A 20,492-nucleotide genomic window follows, 5' to 3' on the forward strand; every position below is an offset into this window, starting at 1 on the left:
ATGCTGAAATATTTTGCATGACAGAACTGACTCTCCAGCTCATGTTTGTAAATCTAAGGTCTGCAGTAACAAGAGGCAGGCTGGAATCGGAACATCTCACACTTTTTATTTATTTGTCCTCATAACTCTACTGTGATGATGGAAAGTCTACTCTTGTTAAGAGAAATAACATTTTCCCCATTCCATAGAGGGGAAGAAGATGCATTTAAGTAGATGCACCTGCATCAGGCGTAGATTTTCCTACATTTGTTGCAGACAATGAGACTAAGTTTCTGGACACCCTTCTTGCTTAGATTCTCATTTGTAGGTTGCTGTTAAAGGATCAGCTGGGACAGTTTGTCCACATTTCAAAGGAATGGGAGACAAACGTAAGGGACCTACCCCTGTGTTGAAGATCACAGCTCAGTGCCAGTACCCGTTCAGTCCCCGTTGTCTAACAGTGCTGTCAGCTATTGACAGTGTCAGCTGTGGCAGAGCTTCAGGATATCTGTCAGAACTGTCAAAATTCATAAAATCCAGAGCATACTTGCCAGAGTTGCCCAGGGCAGATTCACACCTAAGTATTGAAGAGTTTGTATATATTCATACTTCCTTCCACTACTTTCATGGATTAAGCAAGTGTATTTGCAAAGCATCTAATATTTTACCCTAAGCCTAACAGTCCATTTGGTATTTTCTTATAGTAAAAGCACATCTGTTCCAGCAAAAGATACTGCTGTAAAATACGTAAGAAACTAACAGCTTTAATTACTTCATTACAAGCTCATTTGAATCTTGTAACAGCTAGAGAAATGGTGAAAAGAACTAACTAATGACAAGCCTAAATCAAAATAAGAACGAACCAAACCATTCTACTTCTCTGTGGTAGCTACAGCCAGATGACCTCAGTAAGCTGTTTAAGAACACATATATCCAGGAGTGCATGACCTACAATGATACATTTTTCTCCAGGCAATGGCCTCATTCTCAGTTTGGATCCAGGCCTGAGTTCCCTCAAAGCTTAGGCTTTTATAGAGCTCCTTTTAGACACAAGGACTAGTACCAATTGATTTCTTTTTTATTTCTTTTTTTTTTTTTTTAGTGAATTCATCAAGGGGATATTTTCCCATAAAAAATATCTTTGTAAAAATCCTTGGATGTTGTAAAAGAAAGTAACTCTCAAAAGAATTCAAGCCTAGCTTGACCAGTTTTTATTTTCAAAAGAGATATTTCCATTTTTAACATAAGAAAGGTGTCTTGAAGAGCACATCTAAACAGCGAGCAGAAGAAAAAAAACTTCTTGCAGAAAGAAAAAACTTCAGAGAAGTTTCCATGGGCACTAATGATTAAGATCCAGTTTTGAAAAGCCAGATGAATCCCTCTCTAAATGGCACAAATGGTAAAAATATTTTTAGTGTACAAAGATGTTCTCAATGTACAAAGAATATACAGTATCAGCTAGCTTCTGTAGGCCAATAAGCAAGAAAAGGAAAATTCAGCAGCTCACCTGTAAATAAAGCATGCATCCATAAAAAGAATTAAGCATTTTTTTTTAATGTAGCCAAAATTCCACACCGAGAGACCTGCTTCAGAGAAAGCAATCATTCTATATGGGCTTAATTACACACAGAGATACATAATTTTCTACTATAAATGAGTTAAATGCAGTTGATAATAGTGGAACCATATGGATGTTCATCCATTTCTTTTCCCCCTAACATATTTTGGAAGAACTGCATAGTATTCTATGCTGTTCAGCATTTTAAGAGCTTTTTAAAAAGTTGAAAAACATGAAAAAAATTAAGTTGAAAATAGGAAAAAGCTGATGTTTTATTGTTTTATTATATATCTCTTGTTCGATAAGAAATCTGTGATATCATTTTAGAAAATAACATTCTAAATCATACAAACATTTTACAATTGCAACTTATCATCTGTATTTAAAGAAAACAGCAGCATAAGCCCATCAGAAGGCTAATGTAATTTTAATGTACCTCTGCATATGTTCTGTTATTCTGGTTTACAAAGCCATATTAGGTGCAGAAAGAAGAAGGGCTTTTTTATGGGTTAGGCTTTAAAGTAGCAACTAAGCAACACGGAGAGTCAAGTCAATAGATGAGGAGACTCAGACAAGGATACTAATTACACTCGTCTTCTGTAAGAGCTTGCTACCTAGGTAAAGTGCCAGCATAGCATCTATCATTTTAAATATCACAATGTTCACACAGATAATACACAGAAATATGCAGGGTTGCATTTACTGCATCCCATTTTTAATAAAAAACATTTCTTATAAACAGATATTTCCAACTCTTGTATAGTCTTGTATGAAAACACTTATAGTCTTCTTTTCTACACACAACCATATATAATGAATATACCATAACTGCACGGCAAGACTTAAAAATCTGTATAATTTAGAAACTGAAATTTTAGTTATCTGAAGTAATTTTTTTGCAGTCTCACTCTTTCTGCCTAGTAAGTTGGTTAGAATTCAAATACTATAGAAATAATTCTTCAAAGAAAACGGATGAAGTGCCATTTACAAAGGTACAAAATATACAGCAAAGTTAACCTCTCATTAAATAAAATATACAGATTAGCTGATCTTCCAAATCATTAGCTAACACCTTATTTTAAGGGATGAACTTCCAGGGAGCTTTTCCTCCCCAATATAGGAGAATGACACAACAGTTCTTTTCTCTGTATGCTTATGCAATGAGTCACATTCATTTTAACTGCTGTTAATAAAGGACTGAGTTGATCATTCTGGATAGTGAGGGCCAAAAATGATCCCTGGTGGACTTGCAGTAAAGTCAGTGGGAAACCCTAGAGATCAGTTTCACCTAAGGTATCACAGCCTATATAAATATTTATAGTAATAGCTCCAACCATTGTCACTGCGGTGGCTGTTAAACCTCCATGAGAATTCTCCTGTAATTGACGTACCATTAAAATAAAGTGTTGCCAACATACTCTGCGTTCACTCTGTTGTTAAAATAGTGAGCTATGAAAACTGTCTATTTATTCTTAAACTGGTCTCCCTGAAAATACATGAGTTTTAGAAAAAATAGCATGTTCCCACTTAAACCAGCCATTGTAATTTAACAGTTTGGAATGAATGGTAAGTGCTTATATGTTAGGTTAGCAAAGAGGTATACACCAGCTCAATTACAATTACAGCAGTGTTGTATCCCTGACGTTTACTCTTGGTCCAGGCGTATATTAACCATGGCAAAGCATCGGCCTAGGCTCTGGAAGAACGGTACGACGAAAACATCTGTCAGGCTCTTCCATATAGTTTGCACTGAAGGCAAGACCATGAGACAGGTTTTCACAAAAGGCACCACAATCCTGTAAAAGAGAAAATGGAAGATTTGAAGATTGCTGCTGCTATAGCATGGGGAAATCAGGCTAACCAAACTCAAGTGGGAGATCTTGTGGAAGAGGAAGTGATTTTATAACTCTCAATCTAATCTCTAAACAAGTTGATTTTACACTCTTGCACTCATTCTCCAACAATTTTGTTCGCTCACAGCCTCACACCTGCACATGCAGAAGCACCATGATGCACGTGGTCCTCTGGCCGGGATCACCTGTGTGCAACAGAGGGGACAGGAGACGCCAGCTTTCTTTTCATCATGTCTCTGCTTTTTCTTAATTGGCCATGCTGAGCTAAGTTTGGGACATACCTTTTACAGGGGTGAACTGTTGCCATTCTCTCCCTGCTGCTGGGAGGGCTGGTGTATGTGATACGCTGCAACCTTGATGCCACCCCACTGTGGCTGAGGAGCAGAGTCAGCTGCTAAGGACTCATTTGTGCTGTGGGCATATCCGAGTGTGGGTCTTCGGGGCTTAACAGAAACATCACATTCCCCAGTTTGATCGACTGGGAACAGCGCTCTTTATGATCTGGTCTTGTTCTGCTGTCTCTTTTGGTGTTTCTTTTTTCCCTCTCTCTCTCACACTCACATGCACAGGCACATACGCACAACGCCATTCCTGTCTTGTTCCTACCAATCTAACGGCGCTGTTACAAATTGCTACAATAAAACAGAAACGGTAAAGCAATATCCAGTTACACTGGATTAGTATAGTACAGAGACATGCCGAACCTCAGAAAAATGGGATCTTGCTGATCCTGTAGTGTTTTTGATTTGTAGGTGAGAAACTACAGTAGAATGAGGTCAAAACTCCTGGTCAGGGGATAGATCTTTTTATTCACTCAGGGTGCATACTTGAAAGTATTGTGCTTTCATCTCCTGAGCACTAGTAACCATCTGGGGATGCTCACCATATATCCTAATTCCAAAGCAATGTCATTAGTGGTGGCTTAAACCAAGCATACTAACAATGGAGGCGAGCCAGAAGTGCACACATGGGCAGCTCAACAAGGGCCAGGGGATACATCATAACTGACCACACTATTTTGAGTTATTGTCTTGTTTTAATCATTTACTGGCCAAAACCCCTGGTCATTTCACTAAGCTGGATGTTCTTATTTGGGTGCAGACAAATGAAATGTATAAATAATTTACGTAATACTGAAGTGGTACTAGAGCAAGGTTTTAAAAATCTCTGTGCCATATAGACCACATTTATTTCCTAAATTAGGTAGAAGAAGCTATAGATTATCTCGATAAAGATAATAAACTCTGTTCTAGTTTGCTGTGACATTCAGAATTTAAGATCCCAGTCTTGCATTCACGTAATTCCAGAACACTCATTGACTTTGGTTGGAATGAGGGGAAATATTTAATTTACTATTTCATCATAAAGCTGAAAAATGTTTAAGTATTGTGCAATTCCAACTAGTACCGCTCAGAATAACAACGTAGAAAAAAACCCATACGTTTAAAAAAAGTTGAAGCTTAGAAATGTAAAGAATCAAAATGAATTATTTTCAGTGTTTGTCTAGCCAGATTCTCAGCTTTTATCATACAATGCAAGCCATATACTAGTATGTCTATGCTGCAGTCTAAGCTAACCCAGATGGATTTGAACAAGAATAGTTTTTCTGAAACGTTCTCTTCTTTTGTCTGTGCTGAAACAGCTAGCAATATACACACCATATAGAACTGTGAGCGCTACTGGAATAATGTGCACCTAGTTTTAAACTGAACTCAGTAAACTATGTGTTTTATAACCACCTATAGTATCACTGCATATAGAATAGATAATTTCTAGAGAATAAAATTAGGGCTTCATGTGTTAGAATACAGTTGATAAACATCAGTAATGCAAAGGGAAAAAAAAATGGTATTTCTCCAAGCAATGCAGGGAAAACACCAGAAATGGCTACTCAGCTTGTGTTGACTTCACCCCTTTTCCATTTCAGTTAGTTTATAGAGGCTATGTCACTGCTCCTTTGCTGCAATCTAAAATTATTTTGGCCTGCATTTTTTTTTAAATCTAGCTGAATTGCAGAGAAGCAAAAAAGATGACATTTCTATTGGACCTTCTGTCGACAGAATCACACAAAACATAAACTAAACAAATACCACACTATGCAGAAGTTTCACAGAAAGATGTAGTGAATCACCAGGATGTCATTAGGGAAGGCTGGAAAAGCAATAATCATACTGCTTGCAACTGCTGTAGTAGTCATTCACACAACACCAGAACTCAACCTCGTTTGATAATGTTAAATACAATAAATATCAAAATGTTTTGGTAATGTTTTAACACTTGCTATCCAATTTTAGGGTAAATGCATGCAAAAACCAATGTAGGCTAACTCCGTAGGAGAATACGTTAGACATGCTAGCAACCAAAGCTAATTAACGTAAATAATTTTCAATTTTAAAATCAAAGTCAGTCTACTTAGACAACAATTACTCAAACACCTTTCTTCAGAGAAGAAAATCCTTTACACCCGAGAGAGCAGTAAAAGGTATTTTCTAACTTTTAAAAAATATGAGCGTGTCTACATGTATGTAAGTACACATCCTGTTCTGCATAGGATATGTTATCCTACTGTGTGGCATTTCCAAATAATCAGAGAGTGTGATGTGCTGGTCACTCCACAGAAAATATAAATAACCATGTGCCATTAGAAGCTATGTATTATGTTTTTGGTGACCTGTCAAAGAAACATTAACATATACATCCTTTACTCCTAGTGCTTTCGGTATACCCCAGTCTGCACTTCTGTTCACAGAAATGGTAACTTTGCGTAATGTCTAACAGCGGAAGTAAAGTCAGCATATCCCAAGGGTATCAATATTGGTACTACTAGTGTTACCCCATGTTAAAGCTTTGGGAAGAAAATCAAAGCTCTGTTGAATCTGGCATCTGAACTGAAGCATAGCCAAGGTATTTCAACTACCTATATAACCTCTCATTGAATCTTGCTATGTATATATCTCATAAAATACTCATCCCTTCACTAAGTAGAAGGAATTACCGCTTTTGGGAACTGTTCAACTGAAAAGAGCAAACGATCACATTTTTTCCATCCTATCCTATTTTCTCTTCCTTCTGTTCAAGGCATGACATCTACAAAATTATACCCATCAGCCTTTCTCACTTTTTCTCACATTACTTTTTTTCTGCTAATCCCTGAGGGAACATTGTTGAGAACCAAACACCTCTTGGATATGGCAGAGTAATTCCCACTGGTAAGGGTGTTTTCAGTTCAAAGCAGTTCAATTTTTCACAGAGTTGGACAATGTGGTTGGAGAAATCATTCAATGTTAATTCAGGATTCCTGCTTCAAAGTGAAGAATCATATCTTCTCCTGCAAAGTTTTTCAAAATGGAACCTCAGACACGTCTTAATGCTATTTTTCAAATGCTATACTATTCAGTGGTTAAATTACCTAATTCCAAGTATGCATGTGTACTACATCATGATTTTGAATTAAAAGTCTTGCATGGCCCTACAATATAAGCAACCATTGTGAACAGATGGCTAAATGTTACCTAGCAGCTGCAGAGCTTTTTGTCAAGACCCATTTTAACCTTTGGGATTTTCATGAGTGAGGCAAGAGATAACTGCCAAAGCTTTCCAGGACCCGTACATAGTATATGAAGTGCATTAAACCCAAACATTATATATCCCAGGTCCTGGGTAGACTGGAAAAGATAAAGCTAAAAAGGAAGCAAGACAACATCCACCTACTTCCTCTTCAGAAGCTGAGGGATATATACTGGACATGAAAGAAGAGGCATCAAGGTAACACCAGATCATAAGGTGAGTCTTCACAGCATAGCTGTACTGTAATTACTTTTGATTTCACACAGCCAGCAGGGAGATGGTTTTGGGGTTGAGTATGATAGCAATAAGTTAGGTGAATGGGGTTGTGGAGAAAGAGGTAAGAGATGATGCATGTCCATATCTACTTCTCTGCCTATAAGTCCCTGGCTACATTGTAGCACTGTGAATGGAAGCTCAAGCCCAGAGGAGCTCCGAATACCTACAGCTCCAGCTGTGGTAAGCTGGCTGAGTCCTTGTGCTTTAGAGCCCATCTCGGATCCAAGACTCAAGTTATAGATCCTCAAATGAACCACTGATTCTTAGCATAAATATGCAACATGCCAGAACCCTATTCAGGCAAGACAAAAAAGCATATATCAGATTCAAGTGTTAATTTCCAAGAGACAGCAAACATGTTGCTTGGAACAAGAATCAATCCCTGATCTATAATAAATATCATTATTTTGCATGTGCTGCCTGGAAAACCTAGTGTTCTGGTAGTGTTCAAAAACAAATAACCTTAACAGCCTCAATCTAAGGACATGTTTAAAAGCTTACTAATATTCACAGAAAGATGTTAAATCTCAGTCTGACACATTCTGCCATGTATAGTCTGTGGTGAGAATGACAGCCATCAGTAAAGGAGAAGAAATGTGGAGAAGTAGCCTTCCTTGAACTGGCTTCTAACTAGTAGGTCACCAGCCTACTAGCTGGCACAGTTTCAGCCCATCAGTATCTTTTACCAAGTAGTGTAAAACTGGATTCTGGCTCAAGCAGACAGTTTGAGAACAGGAGCAGAATATGCTCCATCTTTATAGTTAAAAATGAAAATCTACCCAGCTTTCTTTTTGCTTTCCATGAAGTCTCACATATTCCTTCTTTAGCAAACTTTTTGCTGGTGGAAGACAACATTTACTATCAGGTATGAGGGGGCAACTCATGATGTGCTCTTGACACATGAGAAATGCCGAGTCAGACTTCTGTGGATTTTTAGCATGCTGACAAAACTGCAACAACACGTGTCACAATCAACAGAGCACTTCCAAAGGTTGTTGAAACACCTTTGAATTTAGTCTCAGGAAAGGCTCCCCTAGGGCAGATCAGCATCATCATCTCACTGGTTTGGATGATGAAAGTGAGGCACAGTAGCTCTGATAAGCCCTCCTGCAGGCAGCTATGTGGGAGGGTGTGCCCAGGGTTTTCCCATGATGTTTCACCAGTTGAAGACAGAGTTATAATGGAATTCCCTTCCTCTCACCCTCTCACAAAACAAGGAGTTACTATTTTTTTCAGATGCTACTATTTTTTTCAGATGCAATGGAGCTACATGGGAGCCAGTACCATGTGTTTAGGGTGCCCATACCTGCACAGCTCCTGTGCTACCCTCTCAAATGCAGAAACTTTGAACTCTTTGCTTTACTTCCAAGAAATATGGAATGTGGAGACCTTCAGAGAAGCTAAGTTAGTCTCAATGCATTCCACCTTTGTGTTGGAACAAATCCAGCTTGTGGTTGTGGGAAGATGAGACAGTGTTGGCTTTGGATGGTAGCACTGGATGGGGTCCAAGCGGGTGCAGATAGCACTACTGAGTTATGTGATTCTTTCACACCCATCCCAGGCGCAAGAAAGATCAAAATGAAAGATCACTTCTGTAGTGACAATGAATGTAGGGAAAGAAAATTAGTTGTTGGGGAAGCCAGTGTGTTCACAGAAAGTCAAGGGAAACTTTTCAAATGAAGTGCCACATTCAGACAGTCCTATTTCAGATATACTGAGAACCCACAGTTCCTGAGAGAGTCACTAGGGACTACTTGCATAAATAGAAACTGAACTCTGGGTCCTGGTTCAGTGAAACTCATGTCTATGTACCCAGGCTGTGAAATCGGGATAGAAGATCATTCTGAAGCACAAGAAACTTTAATTAGAGTCTTAATAAATAGGGCATCAGTGAATTCTTCCATAGTTATTCCACTACTGGAAATCTGTATGTCCACCAAACCCTTTTGCAGTAACATGGTACAGTACAGCGCAGTGACAGCTGACAGACCTAAACGACTGGGCACACTATGCAATGTTCATCGTGATTTGGTGACTAGCAGGTGAGCAGCTCTAAACTACATTGCAAGTGCTTTAGGTATTATGCAAACTTTATGCTTCAAAATTCAAGTTAATCAGTTTTTGAAGTGGCTCATGACAATGCCATCAACCCAAACTTTCATTCCACTTTTGAAAACTGAAATCTGCATTCAACAGATTGCAACCACAGGTTCAGACAACCAATGTATTCCTATTGCTTTGAGTTTGTTTCCCAGTTTCTGGATTGTATTTTGTTTTCCTTAACAACTTCTTCATGATTCCAGTGTTACCCAAGTCAAATGAGACTTTGCCCAAAACCCATGTATATGGAAAATCCTGGTTCGCAGGAATGATGTTGATAATCTGCATTCACCCCTTCCTCTGCAGCCTGCTGGATTCTCCATTCTTTCCTCAAACTCACTCTCTTCCCTGTCTTTCTTCCTTCTGTACAATCCTCTGCCTTTCTAGTCTCAGGGTACTCTTCCCTGGTATTTTGCCAGTATATTCTGTTTAAAGTACATGAGGTTTGCTGTGACTTGAAGGGCTACTGTATTTGCCTGTGAACCTGGGCCATGGCCAGAAGCAGCTTTCCTGAGCACAGCAGGGGTTTTTTGCTTAGGTGGAAGTGCTGTGGGGCACTGCACCTCGAGTGGCCATGTACCAGATGCAAGGCAGTGACAGTAGATTTTGTGACAGTAGCAAAGAAAGAGTGAGCTGGGCCCTCAAAAGCTTCCTTCATTTGAGGAAAAAAAAAAAAAGAAAGAGGTAACCGTACTGAGAAGGTGTCAGGTGTAAAGAATACTTCTGCCTCGGTCTCTCATTTCAAACACATATGTTTTAAGAACTTGTACTCTAAAAAACCAAGCAATCATTATTATTACTCCAGAAGCCAGCCGAGGCTGGAATGCATTGCGGTAGGAGCCGTACAAATGGTAAAACAGGCTCTCTGCCCCGGGGAGCTTACAGAGACATGACAGACTGCTGGAAAAAGCAAGGCAGGGAACTGAATCACAGAGAACACACTGTTTTCATTTCTCTCCCTTTAAAAACAAAGCAGATAATGTAAGCTGATCTGACTACCGGTTGTAAAGGCAGTGGTGAAGGGTTAGGCAGCAATGCTACAGCGGAGAGTTCTGCTGAGCTGTCTGCAGAGCCCACGCACCGACGGGCAGCAAAACGCCCTTACCAGATGTGCAGGCAGCTGAGCACCGCGAAGACGATCCCCACAACCAGGGCCAGCGGAATGGCAAGGACCAGAGTCAGGAGCTTGTAGATCAAGTACTTGCTGAGCTCAAAGAGCGCGTGGCTGCAGATCCAGACTTTGTCGAAGGAGTGGGTGAGCTCGGGTTCCGCGATCACGTCCTCGAACCCCAGCTGGAACCAGAAGCAGGTCTGCCCTTACGCGGAGTCGGGGCGAAGGGAGGCCGCCGGGTTGCCCCCCCGCCGGGCTGCGCCCCCGCCGGGCTGACCTGACCCCCCGCCGGGCTGACCCCCCGCCCGCCGCCCCGCCGAGGGCCCCGGCCCGGCCGCCGAGCCCGAGCCCCGGCCCCGGCCCCGGCCCCGCCCGCCCGGCGCAGCCCCCGCCGCGCTGGCTCCCCGCGGCCGCGGGCCGACGCGCACCTGGAGGTGGGCGTTCAGCCCCTGGGGGTCGCGGTCCAGCTCGTCCTCCGCGCACTTCTCCGCCTCCGGCAGCGCGGGGCCGCCACTCCGCGGGAGGTTGTCGTCGTCCATGAAAATGCGGGTATCCGCTTTCTCCGTCTCCAGCCCCATGGCGCTGCCCGCCGCTCCGCGGCTGCCGGCCCGGCCCGGCCCTGCCCTGCCCCGTCCGGACCCGCCGGGCTGGGGCGGAGCGGGGCTGCCCGGGACACGCCCCGCGGGCCGCGCCGCCGCCGGGAGCGGGAGCGGGAGCGGGAGCGGGAGCGGGAGCGGGGTGGGCGCCGCGGGGCAGCGAGAGTCCCGCAGCGCCTGCTGGCAGCCCGGCAGCTCGTCCCTCGGCTGGCCGGCCGCTTTATGGGCCGGGACGTCCAGGCCGGCTCCCCTCCAGCTGTCCGGAGCCACCGGTCGCCTTTGTTTCCCCACTGATCTGACATCCCCGGGCAGCGGGCCCCGCGCCGCTTTCACTGCGGCCTCACGCATGACTGAAATTTGTAGGAGAAAGCTTTTGTGGCATCGCAACAACGGGAACAAAAAGTTGAGGCGATTGTGCATTAGGCCGTATTGGGTCGTAGCTGCTGCCCTCTTTGCAGCCGTAGGGGACAAATGAAAGGAAGGGGCAAAGAAAAGTGTGCTGCACTGCCCACCAAGGTTCCAGCCCCACCGGTCTGTCACACTCCAGCGTTACTTACGTGTCTCCTGCTCCCTAAACTGCCTAAATTGTTCGGCACTGAAATGCCGCAGCCATCCTTACAAGCTATTATCGTGCCCTCCTTGGGTTTTAGCTTCAGTCCATACAAATTATTTCCTCTGTTTTGGTTGAGAACATGTTTTGAGCCTAGGAGTGATCTGTATAAAAGTGAGCAAATTGCTGTAATGACTGCTAAAAGTACTTGATAATATTGATATACAGCATGAGCTCATGAGCTGTCAGGAGTACCTTCTTATTACATTCAATAACTACGATGACTCGTCACTCAGAAAGAGAAGTGACATTACTAATCAGTGATCCAGGCTTGTTAAATTAGAAGGAAGCCGGTACAGATAACTTTCTTTAATTTTCACCACTGCATTAATTTGATAGCTTTAATCTTTGAAAAGCCTACTGGAAAGTGATATAAAAATAACTATGCACAGTTTGGGTAGGAAACCACCTAATACAATGCTCTGGACCATATCACATTGTTCTTGATGGGATAACTTCTGCAGAAAAGCTTCACATCTATGTGTAACTCATGTTGATGCTTTTTTTCTCCCACACCAATGAGTTTAGTGATACTGGTGTCACGTAAATGATTTGGATCCAGCAATGTAGCGCATTAAGTATAAAAGCCTGCAAATACAGGTTTGCAGTAGGTTCAAATGCAAACAAAGAAACAGTGTGATGACTGAAGACATACTTACGAGCTGCATTTGCAGCCCCCTCCCCCTCTTTGTGGGAGGAATAAAAAGGCCAATTGACAGACTTGAGATTCAGGCCCACCCTTCAGAGTGCTTCTGCCCAGCAACTATTATATTTTAGCCTATAGATCTGGGGAGCTGAGTGCAGCCCAAAGGTGCTCAGCAGGCTTCTGGTGGCTGCTTGAGTCAGGCACAGAAATCTGGGTTTGGTGCTGCTGAAAAGCAAGGTAGGAGCAACCAGCAGAGGATCCCAAACTAGCCTCTTGGCTACTGAAGTCAGACCATGTGTATCAACTACTTTCTACCATTCCCATCACTAGAGGCATAGATCAGGGTGCATGTGCATAACCAGGGAGCTGCTTTTGAACAGCTCTACCCATTTCCTAACCACTTCTGCAGCATGTCACTCCACCAACCAGCTGGAGCTGCGAGTCCATAGCTCCACTTGCTGAGCTCCAGCTTTCCTAAAAGCTAGGGGGTGGTTCTTCTTGCAAGATCACCCAAATCACAGTCTGCCACTGGAGAGTGGTCTTGCAGTATCAACCCCATTTATAAAAAGCAAACAGCACTTTTTTGTTCATGTCCATCTGTTTTTTGAAATCTGTTATTGTAATAGCTGATAAATGTTGATGTCTGTCAAGACAGCACCATGGAAAATGAAGAGTTTTCCTTTGTAATCTCTGAGGATTTGAAATAAAGTGGTGATGCCGTTGCATCTGAAAGAATAATATTTTTCATGAAAAGCCTGTTTAAAAGCAATAAAAGCTCAAGGCTGCATATGACTTGGGATATTGTTTATTAAGAACCCCTTAAAACAAGCTGTTTTCAGTAACTCTGGTAGTTATTTTGAGAATTATTTGTGTATGAATTATCAAGTGAGGTTAATGGCAAAGCCTGAGCAGTGTCAAACTCTGATCCCTGACTTTTCTGACAAATTAACAGAAAACAAGGTGGCATATGCAATGCTCAGTAAAGGGGATTTTTCCAGTTTCCCTCCCCAGGGCTGCCAGGCTCAACTTTATGACAACATGGCTGGATATAACAGTTCGAAGGACGAGAGTAAGAGTAGAGAGCAATGACCAGAAACCTGTTCTGTAACATCCTTTGGACAGATATTTTTAAAAAAATCTGTGTGTAGATAACAGCCAAAGAATTATATCATATGGCACAAAATGCATGTGTATGCGTGTGTGTGTTTACACACTTTGGCCCAGGTGCTAAACTGCTTGAAGGTCCCGTCAGCTATTGAAGAGCAATAATGTATCTCCATTTTCTAAGCATTGCACATTTTGCTGCTGTATTTTTAACAAGTGGAAGGGTGAAATTGTTCATTATTACAACTTCTTTGTATTAGAATAGTCTCTCAGAACTTATTGCAGTACAGAGTGTACAAACATTTAGTTTCTCAAAAAGCTGGTAATCAATAGTATAGGCCAAGGGATGAATGATGGATGCGGACATGTAGATGGGGCATCCCAGGAAACAAGCAAGGCTGTGGTAGGCTCAATAGTTTTATTACTGTGTTTTCATACACATTATTGGAAGGGGAGATTTAAGAACTGGTTTGGAGAAGGATTATGAAGATGCATCTTGCATGTTCACAGCAATTCCTCTGAGGCATAAGAGTAAGGGGAAATAGCTCACACACAGATTTTTGGAAAGTTCTCAACAAAAAAGTTTTCATATTTGTCTGTGGCAAAGCATGGGTTAAGTCGGTTACATTGAAACTCTAACCAATGTGTAATTTTATAGGAAAATATGGAGTCAATTCAACATTTGTTTTATAAGGATGTTCCTGTTTAAACTTTGAGCATTACTCTGATTATTGTAGTGCTTTATATACAGATAAAAAAATGCCTTTCCTGACCATGGCAGAGATGTCAGTTATATGTCTTCTGGCAAAAGCTTTCACAATTATATGCATTTCTGAAAGCTTTATGGTCTTTACAACAAGACCATGGGTAATGGCCAGTTGGGCCTCATATATTCTATTTTTCTTGTCTGGATGAGTTTGATTCTCAGGGTATCCTTTTCCTATTTCCCCTCCCCCTTTTATAAATTATTTCTAACCTGATTGAAAGTTATCATATCATGATTATCGTATACATAGTAGTTTACATTTTCAAAGAGAAAAAGGACAAGGAATCCTATTAATTTCTCTTTTAATTTCACTGGAGTTTTAACAGATGTGTACCTCAAATATGTTATTTTCTTTTCAAGATCAGTAATGAAAATCTTACTGGTTTCAGAGGAGCTATGAGAAGAGTCTTTTATTTTATCCTCATATCCCTATGACATATCTGGGGAAATTTTGTTACTAGCATTTCACAGATAGACTACTTGAATGTCAGATGGGTTCTAAATATTTGCATACATTAGGAGTGAGGTATAAAAACAGTGACTGCAGCCCTCACCTGGCCATGCAGTGAGGGTGGAAGGGAGAGGCAGTTGCACAGCTGAGATTTTAAGAAGTGAACCAGGCAGTGGTAGTGGAGAGGTTACAACCCCTTTTCCTAATTTTCCTTCTGATAAAAGTGTGCCTGGGTGTAAATCCATATGAAGGAAGCAGGTGTAGTGAACTGAGGAATTTGGGTGGCATTCAGGGATGTGCAAGATGCGTTAAAATGAGGCAAAACCTGAAGGATCTTGGAGATTAAAGATATGGATTAGAATCTAGATTTTCTTGTGTTCACAGTGGGCAGATTAAATATTCAGATTTGGCACATATAGAGAGGTTTAAGCTGCAAAGTCCAACACATTGTCTTGATGTAGCCATATCTGTATAAGCCAAAAAAAATTAAATAAAATTACTTGTTTGAAGACTGTACATAAGAAAAGCTGAGGAGAGACTTTTGAAAAAAGTGGGTGCATCATATCTGTGCTAATTTGTCACCACTGAAGCAGTGACTCTTGACTTGTTCCATGAAAAAGGACCCATAATTAAGGCCTATCTCTGTGTATGAAAACTCCCTTGCTCTCAGTTGCTTTTCTGGTAGTTTTCTGCCCTGTGGAGTGTAAAATTGGTTTGATCACCAAACCAGCTTGATCGGTGTTGTTTTACAATCAGTGTAAACAAATGTAAATCACAGCTAAACATTTATATTTATTTTGCCAAATTATATCCAATGCTGCTGAATTTAAGCCAAAAGCTTCTACAGTGTCAGGGTGTGTCAGGGTGAAGAGTAGACATGACATGATAAATGGGTTCAGGTCAAAAACTGGTTGCAGAAATGATTTTAGGATTTTCTGGATCTCTTTCAGTCAAGCTAGTTAGTGGTAATAGAGATGTTTATAGTAGCTTTCAGCATAGCCTCTGATTTCTAGCATGAGAAAGGAAGAAAGAAAGTACTCTCATGAGATCTCCTGAGTTACTGTTTTGATGATTTACCAGTTAGTGCTCAAATGACCACCCCCCAGTGAGGGGGTGAGAGAGTTTGCTGTTTATTACCGACAATGGGAATACAGATCCTCATGAGCAGATGGAGAACGTGGGGACTAGCAAAGGGGCTGGGCTCAGACATTTTTTGGTATTTCTTTTTTATTTTCTTCAATCAGTAGAAGTCTGTAAATGTTTTCAGTGTATTTTCATAATTCACTCTCATCTGTTTTCTTTTTTTTTTTTTTCAATTTTTCCTTCTTACTACAGTTTATAGTATGTATCAACAGAGCTGTTATTAATGTGTCATCATACATTACAGGGTAAAACTCAATGAGTCAGTGGGACCCAGACTTGAGTGCTGAAATAAGTGATGATCTGATGAAAAAAGTGCCAGTTTGGGGGCTGACTGCACCTGTGATATGTACTTCAGTGTTTACAGCAGTACAGGGACTGTTATAATCAATGTTCCCTGTGTGTTTAAGTATGTTAAAGGTTATAAGGAACCCTACTGGTGTTTGAGAAAGTATTTAAGACAGGTTCCTGCTAAGTGGGCCAGCTGCATATTGTAAAAGGTTGGAAAAGGGATGTAGTATATGGAGAGCTTCTCAGTGCCAAATGGCAACTCATGAACCTGTTCATGCTCCAGGCCTGCTGCAGCTGGGAAGGAAAACCTTCTGCTTTAACCTTGCAGCACGGTGGTCAAACAGCCAGCTGCTACTGCTCAGCTGACCGGTGGTAGCTTGTTAAAACGTGGTGGCCCAAGTGTTTATGTCTGTTTATTCATATAAGCAGAGCAAAGAAAGGCATTAAAGTTTGGTGTAGCGTGAAACAAGAACCTGAGCGCTGATCAGAACTTCAGAGCTTGTGCTGTTCACCCACTGAAATGAAAAAAGAAAAGGGATATTATGGAGGAGATATGCAAACAGCTCTGGTGTTGGTGGGGTCTGAAGGAAGGACCAGATGATTTCTCCATGAGCATCCAACAGTTAAACCAGATTCTGATGGAAAATCATTACAAAAGCAGTAACTGTGCTTGGCTGCTCTCTGTTGCAAACTTTCTGTGATTAGCTGTCAGTGATGGAGAGTCCTGCTCTTTAGCTTTTATCACATCATGATTTCTGGAGATTGCTAAATACTCTGGTTTAATTAGGACTCTGCTAATGGTTGTTTTGTACTTCTATTGATGAAGTGTCACTTTGCAGGATGCTAATGTCCAGTGGGAAGCGAGTGATGACCGGGGGTGTAAAGCAGAGTGCTGTCATTGGTAGATGACTTTTAAAAAATGAAAATCAAACCCTTCAACTCTTCAATAGCTACTACAAGCTTAGGTGCTTTGGACATTAAAATAAATCCTGATAGTTTTGTGGTTTTGGTTTCTTTTTCTGAAGATACAGATTCCTATCCATTCAGCAGCTGGATCAAATACATCTGAGATCTGTTTATTAAAGCCGTCCATCTGGAATCTGACTTTAAATGTGACAATCACTTGATTTAGAGTAGTGTGGTTTAGCTTGCATTTCTAAACCACACTTCAGGGGTTTATTACCACTAAGTTTTCCAGATGATTTCTGCAACTTGCTATTTAACAACTTTGTTGAAATCTCCTTGATCTTTTCACAGGTTTCTGCTCTTTTCATGTTTTGGATATAGAAGGGGAATACTGAGCATGTTATGCTTGAATTAGGTCATTCTCTTGTGCAGTTCCTTTACAAAAATATGATCTGATAAACCACTTATCCTAAGAATGCATTTTAGGTCTGTTTGCAATATGTTGATGAGCCAGGAAGTCTCCAAGGAATTTAGGACATTGTCAGCAATAAATTAATCCAACCCTGGAGAAACAATAAAACCTATTTCTTTGCTAAAATATAGAAAAAAATATTTTCCATTCTTATTCATCATATAGTTTTAGAATAGTTTATTGGAAATCCAGAAATATATATAGGTCAGCTGTGTAGAGTGATGAGTTTTTCCTTTCCAAGGCATTGGCCATTCCTACGCTTAGGGTTCATAAGGGTCTGACTCTCACTTGCACAAGGAGTGCTTCACAAACACTATTGTTGGTTTTTTCCTTAATGTATACTTTATTTATCTTTTTATAGTCTGATAGCTTGATTGAATCTTGACTTCTTTAGGTAAATTAAGTAATTTTTGAGGTAAAAACCTTCCTTTATGAAAATGGATGCTGCTTTGCGAAAAGTAGAATTTGCAGAATACTTTTTCAGAGGGCATACAATTTAAAAATATCTACTTGGAAAACTCCGCTGAGAAGAGAGATGAGGAGAGAACAGAAGACAAATGCCCATGTAAGAAATTGGTATATTTACTAACTATTTTGAGTCAAATAAGTGTAGTTGTTCCCATTCTTGAAGGTGCACTTGGATTACATTCCTTCTCTCTGTAAGACTTCTCTAGTATGACTTGGCTTGCCCCTGCAGTGTCCATGCAACTAGTCCATGTATTACGACACACATATAATATATACATATACATTATATGCACAAATGTATGTCTGTTAGTGTTTTGCTCTGTCCAGCTTATTCAAAGAAAGGAGATAGGAGCAGATAGAAGACAAAGTTACTTTGCAGACAGTATGTACATGATCAATAGTCAAAGTCTAGCAAGCTGTGATTAACCTTCAGTTGGCTGCTTCTGGGGTTTTTCCCTCCTGGCCACTCCCTCCCAACGCTACGTGCTCTTTCTCTCTCTGTCTGTCACACAGATTTTTATTAAATCCAGATGGAATAAGGAAACTCTTGCCTAAATGAATCAGCAGCACCCAGTGAGTTCAACAAATGCTGAAAGAAATTATATGTATGCGATGCTTTCTGCTTAAAATTTTCTTCAATGTTTGTGCTTGTGGCAGTGGTGGTAGGAGGCATAGCAGTGAACAGTCACTAAGTTAGGGATCAGTTTGTTCTCCAAAACTGTTTTGACCAGAGCTACATGATCCTTGAATAAAATGTCAGCTACGCTATCTTAGTAGCAAGGGACATTGACTTCTGGAGATGAACAGGAATAAGAGATATTTAAGAGACCTACTGTAGACAGGTCTGGGAGAAAAAAACACTGTTAGACCTAGACTAGCAGATCTTTTACACATTCCATGCTTGGGAGACTATTCAGTCTATTTTGGAAATTCAGCATGCATTTTCCTTTTCTTATTTAGTTACCCCTCCTCTTTTGTCATAAAAGTCCCTCTATTTTTGTATTCATGCCTTTCAAACTGTAGATTGCTGTATCTCTTTAACTGTCATAGACCCAAGGTCTTAAAAATCCGGTTCTATTTTAGTCACTCACTATGTATCAGTCTCTCCAGCTCTCTGATAATTTTTGTTGTTTTCTGGACTCCTTCCATTTTCTCCCTCGGTCTTTCTGATAGTTAGACAGCCATAACTGCATGTAAAATTCTTGGCAGGCACACAGAGAGTAAGGTCATCTACAGATAGGTTTTCACCTTCCTTCTTTTTGTCATGTTGTGTTTGTGAGAACAGCTCAAACCTGTTCTATTTGTATTGCAAACAATGCATTTAGTTTTTTAGTATGGGCTCTCTCAGGCATTATAGCTTTAAGATTAATCAGAATAAATGCTTGGCCTTCACTGCTTCTGTTTATGCCAGCTGAAAGTCTGCCCCTTTTATTTCCTGTAGGCTGCTTCAATTTACAGCTGAGTTTTTATTTTTTTATGTGCGTGTGTGTTCATGTTCCTTCATTGATGCTATTTATCACTTTTCCGTGGCTTGCTTATTTTCCTCTTTGACAAAGAATACTATGTAAAGAACCCCATCCTCTGGTGAAGAGGACCTGTCAGTCCTGCAGCTGAAATAAGTCAGAGCTCCAGCTTTTCCAGCTGAACCTTTGGGAATAAGGGCAGAATCAGAGACTTAAATGTCAAAGTACTCGAGTGTATCTAGGCTATATATGGTAAAACAACCCAGGCAATACTGTGAATTCTAGGCCACTCCTGAGACTTAGCCCCATCTAGCCCTTTGAGTCAGTTTTCCCTCGACCTGAGCTCTGGTTCCTTAAAAATCCTGCTCTCGCTGGGCCAGGCAATGCTCTGAGGTTTTCTGGGGCTCTTCTAAGGAAGCACCTGGGAAGCACATCTCTCACCCCCAATGTACAAGGACAATGAAGGTGCATATATACCTACACTTTGTTTTTGTGTTGGTGGCTATCTGAAACATATGCTGGGCACTCTGAACCTTTGAATATCAGGTTTATTAGATAATATTGACATATTATACTGAGAGTGTGGCAAGCCTGAGGCATTTCTTGGGTTATGACTCATTCTGTTTTCTATTTTAGCAGCTCCAGGTTTATTTTGGTGCCTTAACCAAGTATTTTAGATTTGTTTAACCTTTTTCATTGTAGGCTTTCTAGTTTATTCCAAATCTGTTAGTAAAATAGAAGCAAAAGACAGAAGAACACAGCTTTTGAGGACCTTCTGACATGAATATGAAAATACCAGTATGGTCATCTGAATGCTGAGAACTGATAGACCAGGGTTTTGTTTTTCTCTCTATATGACTTCTGGCAAGACATCTGTGATTTTTGTGCTTTATTTATGTGACTCATTACCATTTAATCGTGTGGGAATGAAATGCAGTTTTGTCAGCCTCATGTTTATTAATCCTGTGTAGCATATCAGGGAACACAACTTACTTTTATATGTGCCCCGTGTGTCATTTAAAAACCTGTTGGTGTGTGTTGCACAACACTGTATACATAACTTCCAACTGTGTGATGAAAATTCAAAACTTTATGGAAAATTATCCTTTTCTCTCAGATTAATTTTATAGTGCAC

General features: G+C 40.8%; 1 protein-coding gene across 1 annotated transcript; it reads right to left on the minus strand.

The window, feature by feature from the left end:
* Positions 1-1,167: 1,167 nt before the first annotated feature.
* CAV2 (caveolin 2) lies at positions 1,168-11,108 on the minus strand. The gene is made up of 3 exons (XM_074870219.1): positions 10,873-11,108; positions 10,439-10,626; positions 1,168-3,333 (listed from the first exon to the last, which is right to left on the minus strand). The coding sequence occupies exons 1-3, from the start codon at positions 11,020-11,022 to the stop codon at positions 3,183-3,185; spliced, it is 489 nt and encodes a 162-aa protein (XP_074726320.1). The 5' UTR covers positions 11,023-11,108; the 3' UTR covers positions 1,168-3,182.
* Between the last annotated feature and the right edge of the window lie 9,384 nt (positions 11,109-20,492).

This window comes from Strix uralensis, chromosome 5, assembly GCF_047716275.1.
Source record: "Strix uralensis isolate ZFMK-TIS-50842 chromosome 5, bStrUra1, whole genome shotgun sequence".
In the NCBI taxonomy this organism is placed as follows: Eukaryota; Metazoa; Chordata; class Aves; order Strigiformes; family Strigidae; genus Strix; species Strix uralensis.

Coding starts and splice junctions, on each gene's coding strand:
- CAV2 (XM_074870219.1), bottom strand. CDS start 11,022: ATGGGGCTGGAGACGGAGAAAGCGGATACCCGCATTTTCATGGACGAC. Junction 10,627..10,872: donor GGCTGAACGCCCACCTCCAG/GTGCGCGTCGGC, acceptor TTCTGGTTCCAG/CTGGGGTTCGAGGACGTGAT. Junction 3,334..10,438: donor CTCAGCTGCCTGCACATCTG/GTAAGGGCGTTT, acceptor TCTCTTTTACAG/GATTGTGGTGCCTTTTGTGA.